We start from the raw sequence: 16463 nt of genomic DNA on the forward strand, positions 1-16463 counted from the left end.
GTCTCTACAAAAAAATTTTTTAAATTGGCCAGGTGTGGTGGCCCACACCTGTTGTCCTAACTACTCAGGAGGCTGAGGCGGAGGATCACTTGAGCCCAAGAAGTTCAGGGCTGCAGTGAACTATGATTATGCCATTGCACTCCACCCTGGGTGACAGGGCGAGACCCTGTCCCTAAAAATAATAGTAATGATAATAAACTGTATACTTGAAATTTGCTGAGAGTAGATCTTAAGGATTCTCATTACAAAGGAAAGGAAAAGGTAACCAGGTAAGGTGATAACTAGGTTAATTAGCTTGATCATAGCAGTCATTTCACAATGTATACATATATCAAATTGTCATGCTATATACCCTGAGTATATACAATTTTTATTTGACAATTATACCTCAATAAAGCTGAAAAAATATTAAAGGCCATTCTTCATATTGAAAGAAAATGAGATTTTAGAGTTATTAAAATGACAGAAATAAATGAACACTGGAAATGGTAAATATGTGATTAAATGTCAAAGAATATATATATTCATTCTTTGAAAAATGTAAAATTGCTTCAAGAAATAATTGCCACAGTTAGTTTATAACCTAGACTTTATATATTCTTAAATCTTAAACTTAAAAACTTTATAACAAGCCCAAACATAAATATGATATGTACATATATATGTATACACACACACACACACACACACACACATCTCTGCCTTTTTGTTGGAGTGGCTTATGTAGTCCATATATATTCATATTAATGGCTCATTTAGTGTATGTATATATAATATATGCATGAAGGAAGGGGTAGGAATTAGAGCTATTATATATTGGAACAAAGTCACTATATTTTATCAGAATTAAAATACTATTAAAGTAGACCACAGTAACTTAAATATGCATACTATAATCCCTAGACTAGAGCATGCAGTAGGAAAAAATATATATAGCTTAAAATATGAAAAAAAGTAATTAAAATGGTATACTAAAATTACTTGTTAGACATAAATGACAGCAGGAAATGAGGCACAGAGGAACAAAAAATGAATGAGTGACAGAAAACAAATAGCAAAATGACAACTGTAAATATAACCACACCAATAATTACATTGATATGAATGGACTAAATAAACCGTTCCAATAAAAAGGCAGAGATTGTCAACCATGCAGATTCTCAAGGAATCTCCCTTCTATGCATAGTTTTGGGAATGCTAGACTTGTATTAATGGAAGTAAGCCAAGAAAGAAAAATAAATGGCATCCAAGAAACAGGGGATCCAAAACAAGGAAAAGGCTTTTTTGGAAGCTGCAGCAAAAGGCAGGGTGGGCAGAAAACAAGCAAAAGGCAAAGGGAATTTGTAAGATGGTGCAGAATGCTTCAGGAGGACAGACAACCAGTTCAATTTCGAAGAGAAGATTCTCAAAACAGGTCTCTAGGAATAAAACAGAAATAAGTTATCTGAGGTTAAAATGTCTAGAATTTAATTTGGTCAACATTTGACAGACCTTTTAGCTCTTTTGAGGAAAAAGATAGTGATCGATATTCGGGAAGATAAACATGTGAAAAAAAAAAAAAAAAGGCAATGATTAACCCCAGAATAAAACAAAAGTGTTAGGCCAGGCACGGTGGCTCATGCCTGTAATCCCAGCATGTTGGGAGGTCGAGGCAGGTGGATCACCTTAAGTCAAGAGTTCGAGACCTGCCTGGCCAACATGGTGAAACCTCATCTCTACTAAAAACACAAAAATTAGCTAAGTGTGGTGGCACCGTCCTTAATCCCAGCTACTCAGGAGGCTGAAGCAGGAGAATCACTTGAACCCAGGAGGTGGAGGTTGCAGTGAGCCAAGATCATGCCATTGCACTCCAGCCTGGGTGACAGAGCAAGACTCTGTCTCAAAAAAAAAAAAAAAAAGTGTTAGAGAAAACATAACCCATAATACAATACTTGGATCGCATTCATTCATTCCACAAGTATTTACTGAGTGCTCACTCTGTATCTGGCCCTGCAGTAAGCTGTGGACTAACCACAATAAGCAAATAGATCAAACCTCTGCTTTCCAGAGGCCCACATTTTAGTGGATGAAGACAGATGCTTAAAAGAAAATCAGTCTGCAGTATCACATGGTGATTCATACTTCACAGAAAAGTTACAAGTCGACATAGATTGAAAAGTGGGGCAGGCCTGTATTTTACATGCAGTAGTCATGGAATAAAGTGGCATTTGAACAGAGACCTGAGTAAAGTGAAGGAGACAACTGTTGGCTCCCTGTGGGAACACTGTTCTAGAAGCCACAGACAGTGCAATGTCCTGAAGCAGGAATGGAGTGTTCTGAGCCGTTTAAGGGAATGGAAGGGATCCACTGTGGCAAGGGATGAGTGCTGGGAGAAATCAAAGAGATGGCCCAGGATCATATACGGCCTTATTGGCCCTGGTAAGGACTTTGGATTTACAGAGCCATGATAATGAAACTGATGATTTCAATAAGTGAGTATAATGCAACTGCTATGAAAATAGTAGGGTGGGGAGGAGGGAGAGGCTGTGAGAGAGCTCCAGGAAGTTGGCAGGTAATGCCTGACAATGATGAATTAACAAATGGCCGCATGCACAAAGTATTAGGTTGGTGCAAAAGTAATTGTGGTTTTTGCCATTATGTTTGCACCAACCCAACAACTACAATGGTAGAGGTAAATACTGGAGGAAGCAGCTGAAAGGGTTGAAAGTGGCTTTGCTGGGGGTGAGGAGGAATAGAACATGAGGCTGTTGCTTTTCACTATAAGCCTTTAATACGATTTGAGTTTTTGAAAACTGCAAACATTTTTTTTTAAAGCTTGTGAAAGTTCTGGATGATGGGTGGGACCCTCATCTGTCAATGTGTAAGATGTGAAACAGCCCTGACAATGTAGCTGGTGCTAGAGAGATGGGTCTGGGTCCAAGGTTGGAATATGCTGTGTAGACCAGAGATGCTTTACATTCCAGGGTGGTCTTTTCTAGATCACTGTCTTAGTCTGCTTGTGCTGCTATAACAAAACCACAGACCGGGTAATTTATAAGGAATTTATAAGGAACAAATTTATTTCTTGCAGTTCTAAAGATTTGGAGGTCCAAGATCAAGGCACTGGCCTGTGGTATCTGTTGAAGTCTGTAGCCTCACATGGCAGAAAGGGCAAAAAAGGGAACCAACTCCCTCCATCCAGCCCTTTATAAGGGTGCTTAATCCCATCCACAAGGGAGGAATCTTTATGTCTTAATCATCTCTTAAAGGCCCCACATCTAATACTATCACATTGGCAACACCTGAATTTTGGAGGGGACCCTTTCAAACCATAGCATTCCAATCCTGTCCCCCCAAAATTCACGTACTTCTCACATACAAAATACATTCATTCCATCACAATTGCCCCCAAAAGACTTAAATCATTCAAACAGGGACTTTAAAATCTAAGTCCAAATCTTATCTAAATCAGGTATGAGAGAGACTCATTCACTTTGAGATAAATTTCATCCTGAGGCAAAGTTCTCTCTAGCTGTGAGCCTGCGAATTCAAATGACTTCCATACTTTGATTCAAATACAATGGCGTGACAGGCACAGGACAGATGTTTCTAGTTCAAAAGGGAGAAACAGGAAGGAAGAAAGAGTAACAACAGGTCTCCAGTGAGTCCAAAACTCAACATTGGATCTTAGGCTTGAGAATAATGTTATTTGACTCCACATCTCACCTTCTGGATACACTGGGGTGGGTGTTGGGCCCCCAAGGCTCCAGGTGATACCACCTCCAAGGCTTCCCTAAGTATTGGCCTACTGGGGGGCTCTCTGCAGTGGCTCCACCCGGTGACAAATCTCTGCTTGGGCCCTGAGGTCAAAGAAATCCTTTCGATCTAGGTGGAGGCAGCCATGCTCCCACAGCTCATACAGTATGCATACCTACCGAGTCAGCACCACAAGGATGCCACCAAGGTTTGTAACTTATGCCCAGCCTGCACCTGGTCCTGCTTGAGCCACAGCTAGGGTGACTGAGGAATGCTCTGCCGGAATGTGGGAAGCAGAGACCCAAGGTGGCCCTGGGCAGTGATCTCTGAGACCCCACAGGCACCTGGGCCCTTCCCCTGAAACTGTTCTGCCCCAAGGCCCTAACCCTCTGGGCCTCCAAAGACCAAGGCAGCCCCAAACGCCTTTGGGGTCATTTTTCAAAATGCCTTTGCGGTCATTTTCTCATTGTCTTGATAACTAGCACCTGGCTTCCTTCTACACATACTAATCTCCTTATCAGTCATGTGGCCATGCCCGTGGTTCTCTCTCCTACACGTACGTTTTTATCTTGTATATGGCTAGGCTGATAATTTTTCAAATATTGACGTTCAGCTTTCCTTTTGATGATAAATTCTGCCTTCAAATCATTTCTCTTTTCTCAAGTTTTTCTCTTTTTTTTTTTTTTTTTTTTTTTTTTGAGATGGAGTTTTGCTCTTGTCACCCAGGCTGGAGTGCAATGGCGCGATCTCGGCTCACTGCAACCTCCCCTTCCCGGGTTCAAGCGATTCTCCTGCCTCAGCCTCCTGAGTAGCTGGGATTACAGGCTCTCGCTACCACACCCGGCTAATTTTTGTATTTTTGGTAGAGACGGGGTTTCACCGTGTTTTTCAGGCTTATCTCAAACTCCTGACCTCAGGTGATCTGCCTGCCTTGCCCTCCCAAAGTGCTGGGATTTACAGGTGTGAGTCACCACGCCCAGCCTCTCACATTTTTCTATAAGCAGTTAAGAGAAGCCACACAGCATCTTGAACACTTTGCTGCTTTCTATCTCTTCTGCCAAATATCCTAGGTCATCATTCTTAAGTTCTGCCCTCCACAAAGTCCTAGAACACGACATAATTCAGCTAAGTTCTTTGCCACTTTATAACAAGGATAACCTTTCTTCCAGTTTCCAATACCTTGTTCTTTATTTCTGTCTGAGACCTCATCAGAAGTCCCTTCACCATCCGTATCTCTATCAGCATTCTGTTCATGACCACTTAGGCAATCTCTAAGAAGAACGAGGCTTTCCCCACAGCTCATATCCCACACCTACAGCTCTCCTCTTCTTCTGAGCCCTCACCAGAATCATCCTTAATGCTCCATTCATGGCAATCCAGGCTTTTTTCAGCACTCACTTCAAAGCTGTTCCAGCTTCTATTCATTATCCAGTTCCAAAGCCACCCCCACATTTTTACATATTTGTTATAACACCTGGTTATAAATGTTATAAACTTCTCTGGTACCAGTTTCTTAGTCCCTGTTGTGCTGATATCACAGAATACGACAGACTGGGCAATTTATAAAGAACAAAAATTTATTTCTCACTGTTCTGAAAGCTGGGAAGTCCAAGATCAAGGCACCAGCATCTGGTGTCTGCAGAGGGCTGCATCCTCACATGCAGGAGGACAAATAGGGTGCCAGCTCCCTCCAGCCAGCCCCTGTATGAGGGCATCTACTCCTAGTTCAGGAGGGAGGGGCCCTCATGGCCTAGTCCCTTCTTAAAAGTCCTCTTCTCAGCAGGGTGTGGTGGCTCACACCTGTAATCCCAGCACTTTGGGAGGCCGAAGCGGGTGGATCACCTGAGGTCAGGAGTTCGAGAAGAGCCTGGCCAACAGGTGAAACCCCGTCTCTACTAAAAATACGAAAATTAGCCGGGTGTGGTGGCAGGTGGCTGTAATGCCAGCTACTCGGGAGGCTGAGGCAGGAGAATCGCTTGAACTGGGGAGGCGGAGGTTGTAGTGAGCCGAGATCGCGCCATTGCACTCCAGCCTGGGCAACAGAGCGAAACTCTGTCTCAAAAAAAATGTCCCCTTCTCTTAATGCAACACCTGGATTTTGGAGGGGACACATTCAAACCATAGCAATCACCAACAACTGGCATTTTTCTCCCACCCTACATATTCTTTAGGTAACCACCCAGGCCAGTGAGGAAAATAATCAATCTACTTCTGAATAAATCCTAGCTATAGTCTCATGCTACTGTAAATGGGATAAAAGCAAACCATGCCCGAAAATTTTTGGAATAAAGTGATGTTTATGCCATTATGCTGATTTTTACAAAATGTGAATCATATTGACCATGTTCATTTGTACTAGACCACCACACCAAAACTTTTTTAAATTATTTTCCAATTAGGTGACACACGATGTTGTGCTTTCGTATGTACATCTCTAATTTCTGGGAGATTTATAATTGTATTATTTTGTGAATCATCCGTTCATGTCTTCTGCCTATTCTCCTACGGTCTTTTTCTTATTAATTTGTAGACTCTAATGTAATAGCTGTTTCCTATACAGCTGCTACAAACATGTTTCTGATTTGTCATTTACCTTTTGATGTCCCTGATATTAAAAGATGCTTATATAGCTGAACATTTTTCTTTTCGAGTTCCCCCCCCTTTATGTTTATGCCTTGGAAGGCTTCTCTACCTGAGATCAATAAATATTTACCTATCCTCCTCTTTCCCCACCCTCATCCTTTTATTTTGCCCACATGTTTAAAGCATTACAGACAGTGGAGTCCAGTTGGTCATGTAACTCACCTTACAGATGAGACTTCAGTGACATAACATAAAGGCTTGTTTTTTGTTTGTTTGTTTGTTTGTTTTGGCGGAGTCTCGCTCTGTGGCCCAGGCTGGAGTGCAGTGGCTGGATCTCAGCTCACTGCAAGCTCCGCCTCCCTGGTTCACGCCATTCTCCTGCCTCAGCCTCCCGAGTAGCTGGGACTACAGGCGCCCGCTACCTCGCCCGGCTAGATTTTTGTATTTTTTAGTAGAGACGGGGTTTCACTGTGTTAGCCAGGATGGTCTTGATCTCCTGACCTCGTGATCCGCCTGTCTCGGCCTCCCAAAGTGCTGGGATTACAGGCTTGAGCCACCGCGCCCGGCCAAGGCTTGTTTTATGAGAATGTGTTGATCCTTCTTAACGTGGCTTATGATTTGCAATCTCAGGCACATATTGTATTTCCTCCCAAAATATACATTTGTTTGCCTTCTTCATTAGCCACCTAACAGCCTTCTCCTAATTTTTTAGGTGTCCTGATGGCAAATTTCCAGGGCCATGCGCTCCCAGGGAGTTTCTTCCTGATCATTGGACTGTGTTGGTCAGTGAAGTACCCACTGAAGTACTTCAGCCACACACGGAAGAACAGCCCACTGCATTACTATCGGCGTCTTGAGATCATCGAAGCCGCAGTCAGGACTTTGTTTTCTGTCATCGGTAAGAGCAGGGGTCATTTGGTCCAGGGAAATCTCCTCCTCATACCCAGAACCTTTAATTCACGTTTTGAGCCCTGTGAAATAGATGTTTCCACTGGCAGAGATAATAGGGCAACAATTTCCAGATGGCCACTAGACTATTTTATTATAACATACATTGCGTACAGAGCTTTATAATACTAACAGTTGACGGCTCTCACATCATGGGACAATGTGAAAAACTATCAAATCAACAAGGACACAGGTATGGAAAGTTGTAGGAGCAAAACACCCACTGTATGAAAAAGATCTGACACAAATACAAAGAGAAAAAAACCAAATAGATTACGCTCGTGTACCTGAGCTGTGACAAAGTAGAAAAATCACCTTTTTCCTCAATTGTCTCTCCCTCCAGATCCTTACAGTAGTTGACACTCAACCCATTGGCTCTTCCTCATCCTCAAGTCTCAAGCGCGTAGAGAGAGAGAGTTCATGCAGATTAATAAATTAGCCAGTAGGAGAGAAACAGCAGCAGAGGGCTGTTGGAGAGGGAATTTCCTTCACTCTGCCCCATTCCAACAAGATCCACCCACTCCCAGTTTCCTTTGCATCCACTCGGCTCCACTGGGGCCCTCCAAGAACAAGCAGTGATGATAGTAATAAGTATTCTTCCTCAGGACCAGCCCCACCTGGGGGGAATGAGGGGTCTTAATCTGCAACTAACAATCACCACTTGTCATCAGTGGCCTGTGGTTTCTTGAAGAGAGTGAAGCAACATCGCTGGCTTCTCTTGGAGGAAGCAAGGCTTTATGGAGCTTTGTTGGCCTCATCCTGCCGAACTTCCCCACTCACCATTCACGCATCAGAGGCTTCCCGTGAGAAGTGACAGGGACCTGCGGCCTAAAGGGTCAGGACAGCGTCAGCCTTGCCTAAATAAAGCTAGGACAATTACAGCATTTGGTCCCTTGACTGGGTGAAAACGGTACTCATTCAACAGCTCTCTGGCACTCCTACCACATGCCAGGAAGTCACTGTTCCAGGCACAGGAGATACACTGGGGAACCACACAGTCTCTGCTGTCACAGGGCTTCCATTTTAGTGTCACTGGGACTTTTCCTGGGTCATTTCCACAACTCCTCGACTCTTTGTGTGGGAATTCAAAAAGGATCTGGCTTGAGAAACAAATATCTGGGGAACAGAGTCCAAAATGTCATCATGGAGGATTTCTTCTAGGCTTCCCCAAGAACATTTTGGGTACCAGGCATAAAAACAAATCTTTTGCCTTGCAAATTAGGTATAAAAGTAGAAGGGATAAGAACGAAGAGCTATCCTGTGGCGCAGTTTCGTCATTTTCTGGCCCACACCATGGGGCCTCTGCCTTGTTTACCCAGTGTTTTAAAACACAGAGCTGGGAGGGGCACAGGGCTTGCAGAGCTGGCTCTGTGCCCAGGAAGGACACGCACTCAAAGTCAGCCCTGCAAACACGCACCTGGGAGCCGCCTGCCTCCCTTGGCACGTACAGGTATCTTCATTACCAGTGTCTCTGCTTGGATTCTGCTTTCAACCTAACTGTTTCTGTCGGGGATTTCTTTCACTGCTCACTAGGCAGGGAAGCCCAGGGATTATTCCATCAGCCACACTCCGACTTAAGTGATGATGTCTTGCTCATCTCCACTCCTGGACAAACCTCCTGTGGATCTGGTTGCGTTCGTTGATTCTTCTACCCTCAACCCCAAACCCCTAAAAGGAACAACAATGGCAAGATGTCTACACAGGTTACTCAGCACACACCCTATTTTATCCTGCAGCAGCTGCACCTGAGGCAGCAAAGTAGGTCTGCTGACCCGCAGGCCACCCTCACCTCACCTCATCTCGGCTTCATTCACGCCTTTGGGCTGTTTCTTGCTGCTATGTGTCTTGGAGTCATTCTTCCCTCTAAAACATCCATTCTCATTTCCCTGCAGGGATCCTGGCAGAGCAGTTCGTTCCGGATGGGCCCCACCTGCACCTCTACCATGAGAACCACTGGATAAAGTTAATGAATTGGCAGCACAGCACCATGTACCTATTCTTTGCAGTCTCAGGAATTGCTGACATGCTCACCTATCTGGTCAGCCACGTTCCCTTGGGGGTGGACAGACTGGTTATGGCTGTGGCAGTATTCATGGAAGGTAATTCTGTGGAACGGATGGAGAGGAAGGATAGCCTGACAAGCCATATTTATGAAGGATCAGAGTACAAAAGACCAGAAATGTTGCAAATATAATAACCTTCCCCAGAAAATCCACATCTCTGGGCTGCCAAAACCTGAACAGGACCTAGTGCTCTGCTCTGGATGGGCAGGCGGCATATTCCTGAAAGCAGCCCGTGAAGGCTTTGAGGCTTGCAGGCAGCTCCCAAGGCCCCTGGTTAACACTGCAAGAGTCCTCCTTGCCATCCCACTGCCGCCAGCAGTCCCTGCTCACGCACGTGCATACTCCTCAGTGTGGATGGATGTGTGCACATACACATGCGTGTACACACAATACCCCAGCAGGTTGAATGCCACCATGCAGGGGATACATCCCCTTGGTTAAGCGAAACCACACTGTACCCTTCACCCAGGGAGGTACCGTCTTGCCCCCATCATAAGTCTCAGGAGACCCACCCCGCTGCTAGGGGCACGCTCCCAGTATGACTCACACTGACTGGGGTATGAAAATACATTTTGTCATCTAACAACCTCACTTCTGTACCTCGGCAAGTCGAAAAAGGTTGAGGGCAAAACTGAATTTCAAGTATACACATAGTCTGTTACAAGTCAGCAACATGCTTCAGCCGACCCATCCTATACTGACCCACCATGGGTTCCAGAGAGATTTTAAGATACAATCCCCGGCTGCTTTATACTCCTAACATACTCACGAAATACACTTACTCGCATCGGTTTGCTGCCTGTAATGTTATGTAAACTAACTTCCTAAACGCTGAAGAGTCTAGCTGAGACAGGTGTAGGAGGAAACATCGGTGATGGTGAAGGCCAAGCGTGGCACTGACAGCTGCCATCTGGTTTGTGGCAGGTTTCCTCTTCTACTACCACGTCCACAACCGGCCTCCGCTGGACCAACACATCCACTCGCTCCTGCTGTATGCTCTGTTCGTGGCGTGTGTTAGTATCTCCCTAGAGGTGATCTTGCGGGACCACATTGTGCTGGAGCTTTTCCGAACCAGTCTCGTCATTCTTCAGGGAACCTGGTTCTGGCAGGTGATTTTCCACACCCAGGCCCCTCGCTGGTATGGATGGAGCAGCCCCACTGAGTGTAGCCCTGATTATATGGGGTTTGCAAATGCAGCACTAACATGCCATGCAAAGGGTTTAGATGTGCCTACCCTTTGACTTCTAGTTTTATCCATTAACATCCAGAGGATGCGTTAGCAATCCAAAATTTAGAGCGTGCACAGTGAGGTTCAGCTGCCCTCCCCGAGGAGGGGCTGATGCCTTTCACAGGCTCTGCCTGCTAAACTCTCCACAGGAAATGTGGGCCCTGAAGTTCTGTTTTGTTTCTTTCGAGAGAGAATCGCCCTGTCACCCAGGCTAGAGTGCAATAGCGCAATCTTGGCTCACTGCAACTTCCATCTCCCAGGTTCAAGCAATTCTCGTGCCTCACTGTCCCGAGTAGCTCAGGTTACAGGTGCCTGCCACCACATCTGGCTCATTTTTTTTGTATTTTTAGTAGAGACAGGGTTTCACCAGGTTGGCCAGGTTGGTTTCGAACTCCTGACCTCGTGATCCGCCTGCCTCGGCCTCCCAAAGAGCTGGGATTATAGGCATGAGCCACTGCACCTGGCCCTGTTGTTTTTAAGTAAGCCTTAAAATTAACCTGAAGTCATTTTTGTTTTTTTGTTTTTTTGTTTTTTTGTTTTGAGATGGAGTCTTGATCTGTCACCCAGGCTGGAGTGCAGTGGCATCTTGGCTCACTGCAAGCTCCACCTCCCAGGTTCACGCCATTCTCCTGCCTCAGCCTCCCAAGTAGCTGGCACTACAGGCGCCCGCCACCACGCCCGGCTATTTTTTGTATTTTTAGTAGAGACGAGGTTTCATCGTGTTAGCCAGGATGGTCTCAATCTCCTGACCTCGTGATCTGCCCACCTCAGCCTCCCAAAGTGCTGGGATTACAGGCATGAGCCACCGCATCCGGCCTTTTTATTTTTTGAGACGGAGTCTTGCACTGTGGCCCAGGCTGGTGTGCAGTGTCATGATCTCAGCTCACTGCAACCTCCACCTCCAAGGCTCAAACAGTTCTCCTGTCTCAGCCTCCCAATTAGCTAGGATTACAGGCACCCACCACCACACCCAGCTCATTTTTTGTATTTTTAGTAGAGACAGGGTTTCACTATGTTGGCCAGGCTGGTCTCGAAACTCCTAACCTCGTGATCCGCCTCCCTCAGCCTCCCAAAGTGCTGGTATTACAGGCGTAAGCCACCGCACCTGGCTACAGCCATTTTTCTATGTGAAAAGCTCTTTCTATGCTAACGAAGTGTGGAAACTACGAGGTGGTGGTAACATATGGGCCACTTCGGTGGCCACAGGAGGATGGCTAGGTTGCTTCTCAGGACAACCAACCATAAGACCAACTTCTCTGTGTAATCCCCTAGATTGGGTTTGTGCTGTTCCCACCTTTTGGAACACCCGAATGGGACCAGAAGGATGAGGCCAACCTCATGTTCATCACCATGTGCTTCTGCTGGCACTACCTGGCTGCCCTCAGCATCGTGGCCATCAACTATTCTCTTGTTTACTGGTATGTCTGAGACTTTCGTGAAGGTTTTCCTCCTAGCTCTAAGCAGGACTGATGTGATTAATTCGCGCCATCTGAGTGCCGACTACATGTCAAGTTCTGTGCAAGGTACTCTCATGCAGGGAAGGTGTCACTACCCTTATTTGCAAACAAGGGGAATGAAGCTTTTCAAAATTAAATGACCTGTCTGGGTCATAGTAACCCGAGGGGCCCAGGTTTCAAATGCAGGTCTCACAGATTTTAAGCCTGTGGTGTGGTGGGGAAAACTGAAATGGGAATCAGTACCGGATGGTAGTCCCCGCTGTAACGGGTTCATTCTGGACCCATCATCTTACTTCCAGACCTGCCCTCCCTGCTTCCCAGAGACGATGTGACAATCAAAAAATAAACCAGAGCAGAATGTTAAGACAAACTGCACTCCACCCCTCACTGAAGTACTCATTAGAGGTAGATAGATAACAGCTATGGACTCCTATGCACTTGCTGTGCCCCAGGCCCAGTGGAAAGCAGCTATACTCTATTATCCCATTTAATCTTCATTGCTCTATGAAGTATGCGCTGTTAAGGCTTCCAAAAGCTGAGTAACTTGACCAAGGTCACCCCACTAATAAATGGCAGAGCCTCTCAGTGCAAGGGTGACTTTTAGCAAATGGTATTACCAGTTCTATTTGCTGTTTGGCTGCCCCTACCTTTCTTTCTAGGTCATTTCTCTAGATCCCAAGTAGAATATTAGGTTGGTGCAAAAGTAACTGTGATTTTTGCCATTATTTCATCCAGAAAGAGTTCCATATGGACCAAAGAGAAGGGAGCTCAAGTCAGTTTCTTCTAGTTCTGCTGCCCAGCCACTGAAACAGTAAACCAAGACAGGCAGGAGACTTGGCCTTAATTCTGACATTCAGTAGTTTCCACCAATGCCCCTTTATCTACTGGTATTTCCTAAGAAGTCTAGTTTATAGACATGTAATCACAGTATTTGACAGAAATATAAAGAAAATAGTTTAAGAACCAGTAGATGCCTTCACATCCTTGGGTAATGGATTAAGGGAATCTCTGGCTAATTGGCTCTTATTGTTTCTCTATTAAAGCCTTTTGACTCGGATGAAGAGACACGGAAGGGGAGAAATCATTGGAATTCAGAAACTGAATTCAGGTGACACTTACCAGACTGCCCTCTTGAGTGGCTCAGATGAGGAATGAGCCGAGATGTGGAGGGCGTAGACGTCCCACCGAACAGCTGGAATGAATGGAGTTCATCCCCCCACCTGAATGCCTGCCGTGGTCTGATCTTAAGGGTCTATATATTTGCACCTCCTCATTCAACACAAGGCTGGAGGTTCTAGAACAGGAAATCAGGCCTACAGCATCCTGTGTATCTTGCAGTTGGGATTTTTAACATAATTTAAAGTCTGTGTTGGTATAGTACCCCTCATAAGGAAAAATTAAGTAAGGCCTCCAAGCAGCAGGCCTTTGTGCCTCAGTGTAAAGAGAAATCAAGAGATGCTAAAAGCTTTACAATGGAAGTGGCCTCATGGATGAATCCAGGATATGAGTCCAGCAGGAGAACTTGCTGCTTTTGGTAACTTATCCCTTTTTCTCTTAAGAAAGCAGGTACTTTTTTATTAGAAATATGTTAGAATGTGTAAGCAAATGACAGTGCCTTTAGAGTTACAACTCTAACTTACATATTTTTAAGAAGTAAAATAATTCACAAGCTTTGGTATTTTAAACTACTGTTAAACATATCATAACTAATCATACCAGGGTACTAAACCACTGTTTATAAGTGACAAAATTAGGCCAAAGGTGATTTTGTTTTAAATCAGGAAGCTGGTTACTGGCTCTACTGAAAGTCGGGGCCCTGATGTTCTGACTCCTCAAAGTCACCCTAACAGAAGATCTGATAGGAAAGCTGTATAATGAGGTAGAGAGAAAAATACCAGGTATGGAAGACTTTCAATTTTAATATAGCTGAAAGCAAAGGATCACGAATTCAGAATTAGTAATGTAAAGTACTGAAACCCTCATCTTGCTCCTGGATCTGGTCTTTTTAAAAAACTTCCTTCACTGCACCTGTAATCCCAGCACTCTGGGAGGCCGAGGCAGGCGGATCACAGGGTCAGGAGATCAAGACCATTCTGGCTAACACGGTGAAACCCCGTCTCTACCGAAAATACAAAAAATTAGCCGGGCGCGGTGGCAGGTGCCTGTAGTCCCAGCTACTCAGGAGGCTGAGGCAAGAGAATGGCGTGAACCTGGGAGGGGAGCTTGCAGTGATCCGAGATCACGCCACTGCGCCCAGCCCAGGTGACACCTGCCCAGCCCAGGTGACAGAGCAAGACTCTGTCTCAAAAAAAAAAAAAAAAGACTTCCTTCAACAACTATTTATTAAATATCTACTTTGCGACAGCACTGAAATGGCTGTAAGGACTCCTGAGACAGGTGTCCAGCAAGGAGTTTATAGTCACACAGGAGAGACATGCCAGTAGTTACACCGAGTGTGATGGGTGCTATGGGAGACAGGTACAAGCCACGATGAGAAAAAGGAGAGGAGGGGAAATACAGAACTTGCCCTGTACAAAAAACCCATCCCAGGCTGAGAAAGTAGCACATTAAAAAATGAAAGCATAAAAAATATGGAGAACTTAAAAAGATTAAGTTCTACAAACTGATAAAAGTGGGTTAGGACCAAGTTGATGGGCCTTAGAGACCAAATAATACTTTCCATGTGCATAGTATTTTTCAGATTCTGAGATGCGCCCGATCTCATTTGGTTCTCACAACCGCTTGTAATGTGTAAGAGCATGGGGGTCTTTCACAAAAGCTGGCAGTCCTAGCTGGGCACAGTGGCTCGTAATCCAGCACTTTGGGAGGCTGAGGCAGGCGGATCACGAGGTCAAGAGATTGAGACCATCCTGGCCAACATGGTGAAACCCTGTCTCTACTAAAAATACAAAAATTAGTTGGGTGTGGTGGCAGGTGCCTGTAGTCCCAGCTACTTGGGAGGCTGAGGCAGGAGAATCACTTGAACCCGCGAGGCAGAGGTTGCAGGGAGCCGAGATTGCACCACTCCACTCCAGTCTGGCGACAGAGCAAGACTCCACCTCAAAAAAAAAAAAAAAAAAAAAAAAAAAAAAAAAAAAAAAGGAAAGAAAAGTTGGCTGGCCTAAGACCACACAGATGCCAGGTGGCAAAGCCAGTCTTCAGTATGACTCCAAACCAGGCCTCTCTCTCACCATTCCACCCTGCTACGTCACACAAACCCAGGAGAGAGAATTTACTCCAGCACTGCATGCGCTTTGGAAGAAATGCTGTACTTCACTAAGTGAAGGTAACCTCCCAGGGTCAGCCAGCCTTTCAGAGTTGAAGTCACTGCTTAGGGATTCAAAATGAGCTACTAAAAGCACTAATTTAGTTACTAGAGAACCCCGGGTTCCACTTTCAGGAGCCACCGTGGTTGGCCAGTGGAGAAACACAAGCATTCTTCATTCAACAAGTACTGAAGGACCTATTATTGGCAATCAACATAAAATGTCTTCTTTCCCTGGGGATTGGAGGTGGGCAGAAGGACCTATTCAGTTTTACTTTCAAAGAAAAGATCCACATGAGTTATTTTTAAGTGTACCATATTTTAAGAAAATGTACTATTTTCTCCAGAGTGAGGGGCTGAGGTGTGAAGAACAGCTATATTAAAATGTATTTAGATGCCCTTCACACAGCAAGGCTTGTGATGCCTCCATGGAAGTAATCAACCCTATCATAAACATTATTAGATGTGGTATTAAAGTATACACTGATGACAATACTATTCTCCACATCCTGTCTCAGATGTGTTCTCTGAATAATTTTAACAATCTCTGTCAACCAGAGGCTCAATCGTTGCCACCAGATTCCTTCTGGAATCATTCCCTACAAAACACCCACCATGGCCGAATACAGTGGCTCACGCCTGTAATCCCAGCACTTTGGGAGGCTGGGGCAGGCAGATCACCTAAGGTGAGGAGTTGGAGACCAGCCTCGTCAACATGGTGAAACCCCATCTCTACCAAAAATACAAAAATTAGCAGGGCTTGGTGGCGCATGCCTGTGATTGATCCCAACTACTCAGGAGGCTGAGGCAGGAGAATCGCTTGAGCCCAGGAGCCAGAGGTTGCAGTGAGCTGAGATTTCGGTGCTGCACTCCAGCCTGGGCTACAGAGTGAGACTCCATCTCAAAAACAAAAACAAAACACTCACCATAGCTGCGCCATTCATCTGTCAGAAACCTGAAACCAGCATATGAAGGAAGCTAGTGTGGCACAAATCCTGGGCTGTCACCGTAAACAGCTCCAGTAGGGAATTTCCACTCTACGCTATTGTTATTCCACCCACAGGCTGGATAGTGCCGAAGGTACACGTACTGACAAGTCAGCATCCTGAAGCAACCTGAACTTTACACTCACTCCCTGCTCTCCAGAATGCACACGTCTGCATGTGCAAAAAATGACAAGCAGA

The 16463-nt window shown here is 45.2% G+C and overlaps 1 protein-coding gene across 3 annotated transcripts in view; it reads left to right on the forward strand.

Annotated features, from left to right (window-relative positions):
- The window catches only part of TMEM45B (transmembrane protein 45B), a 42453-nt gene extending 28396 nt beyond the window's left edge, over nt 1-14057 (forward strand). For 2 of the 3 annotated variants that reach the window (XM_077961362.1, XM_077961363.1), the window contains 5 exons: nt 7031-7216; nt 9159-9365; nt 10254-10438; nt 11830-11975; nt 13058-14057. In XM_077961362.1, coding sequence (XP_077817488.1) covers nt 7031-7216; nt 9159-9365; nt 10254-10438; nt 11830-11975; nt 13058-13169 — 836 coding nt within the window. In that variant the 3' untranslated portion in view covers nt 13170-14057. 3 annotated transcript variants of the gene reach the window in all.
- Nucleotides 14058-16463: the final 2406 nt, after the last annotated feature.

The sequence above is a fragment of the Macaca mulatta genome, chromosome 14 (assembly GCF_049350105.2).
Source record: "Macaca mulatta isolate MMU2019108-1 chromosome 14, T2T-MMU8v2.0, whole genome shotgun sequence".
Classification (NCBI taxonomy): domain Eukaryota; kingdom Metazoa; phylum Chordata; class Mammalia; order Primates; family Cercopithecidae; genus Macaca; species Macaca mulatta.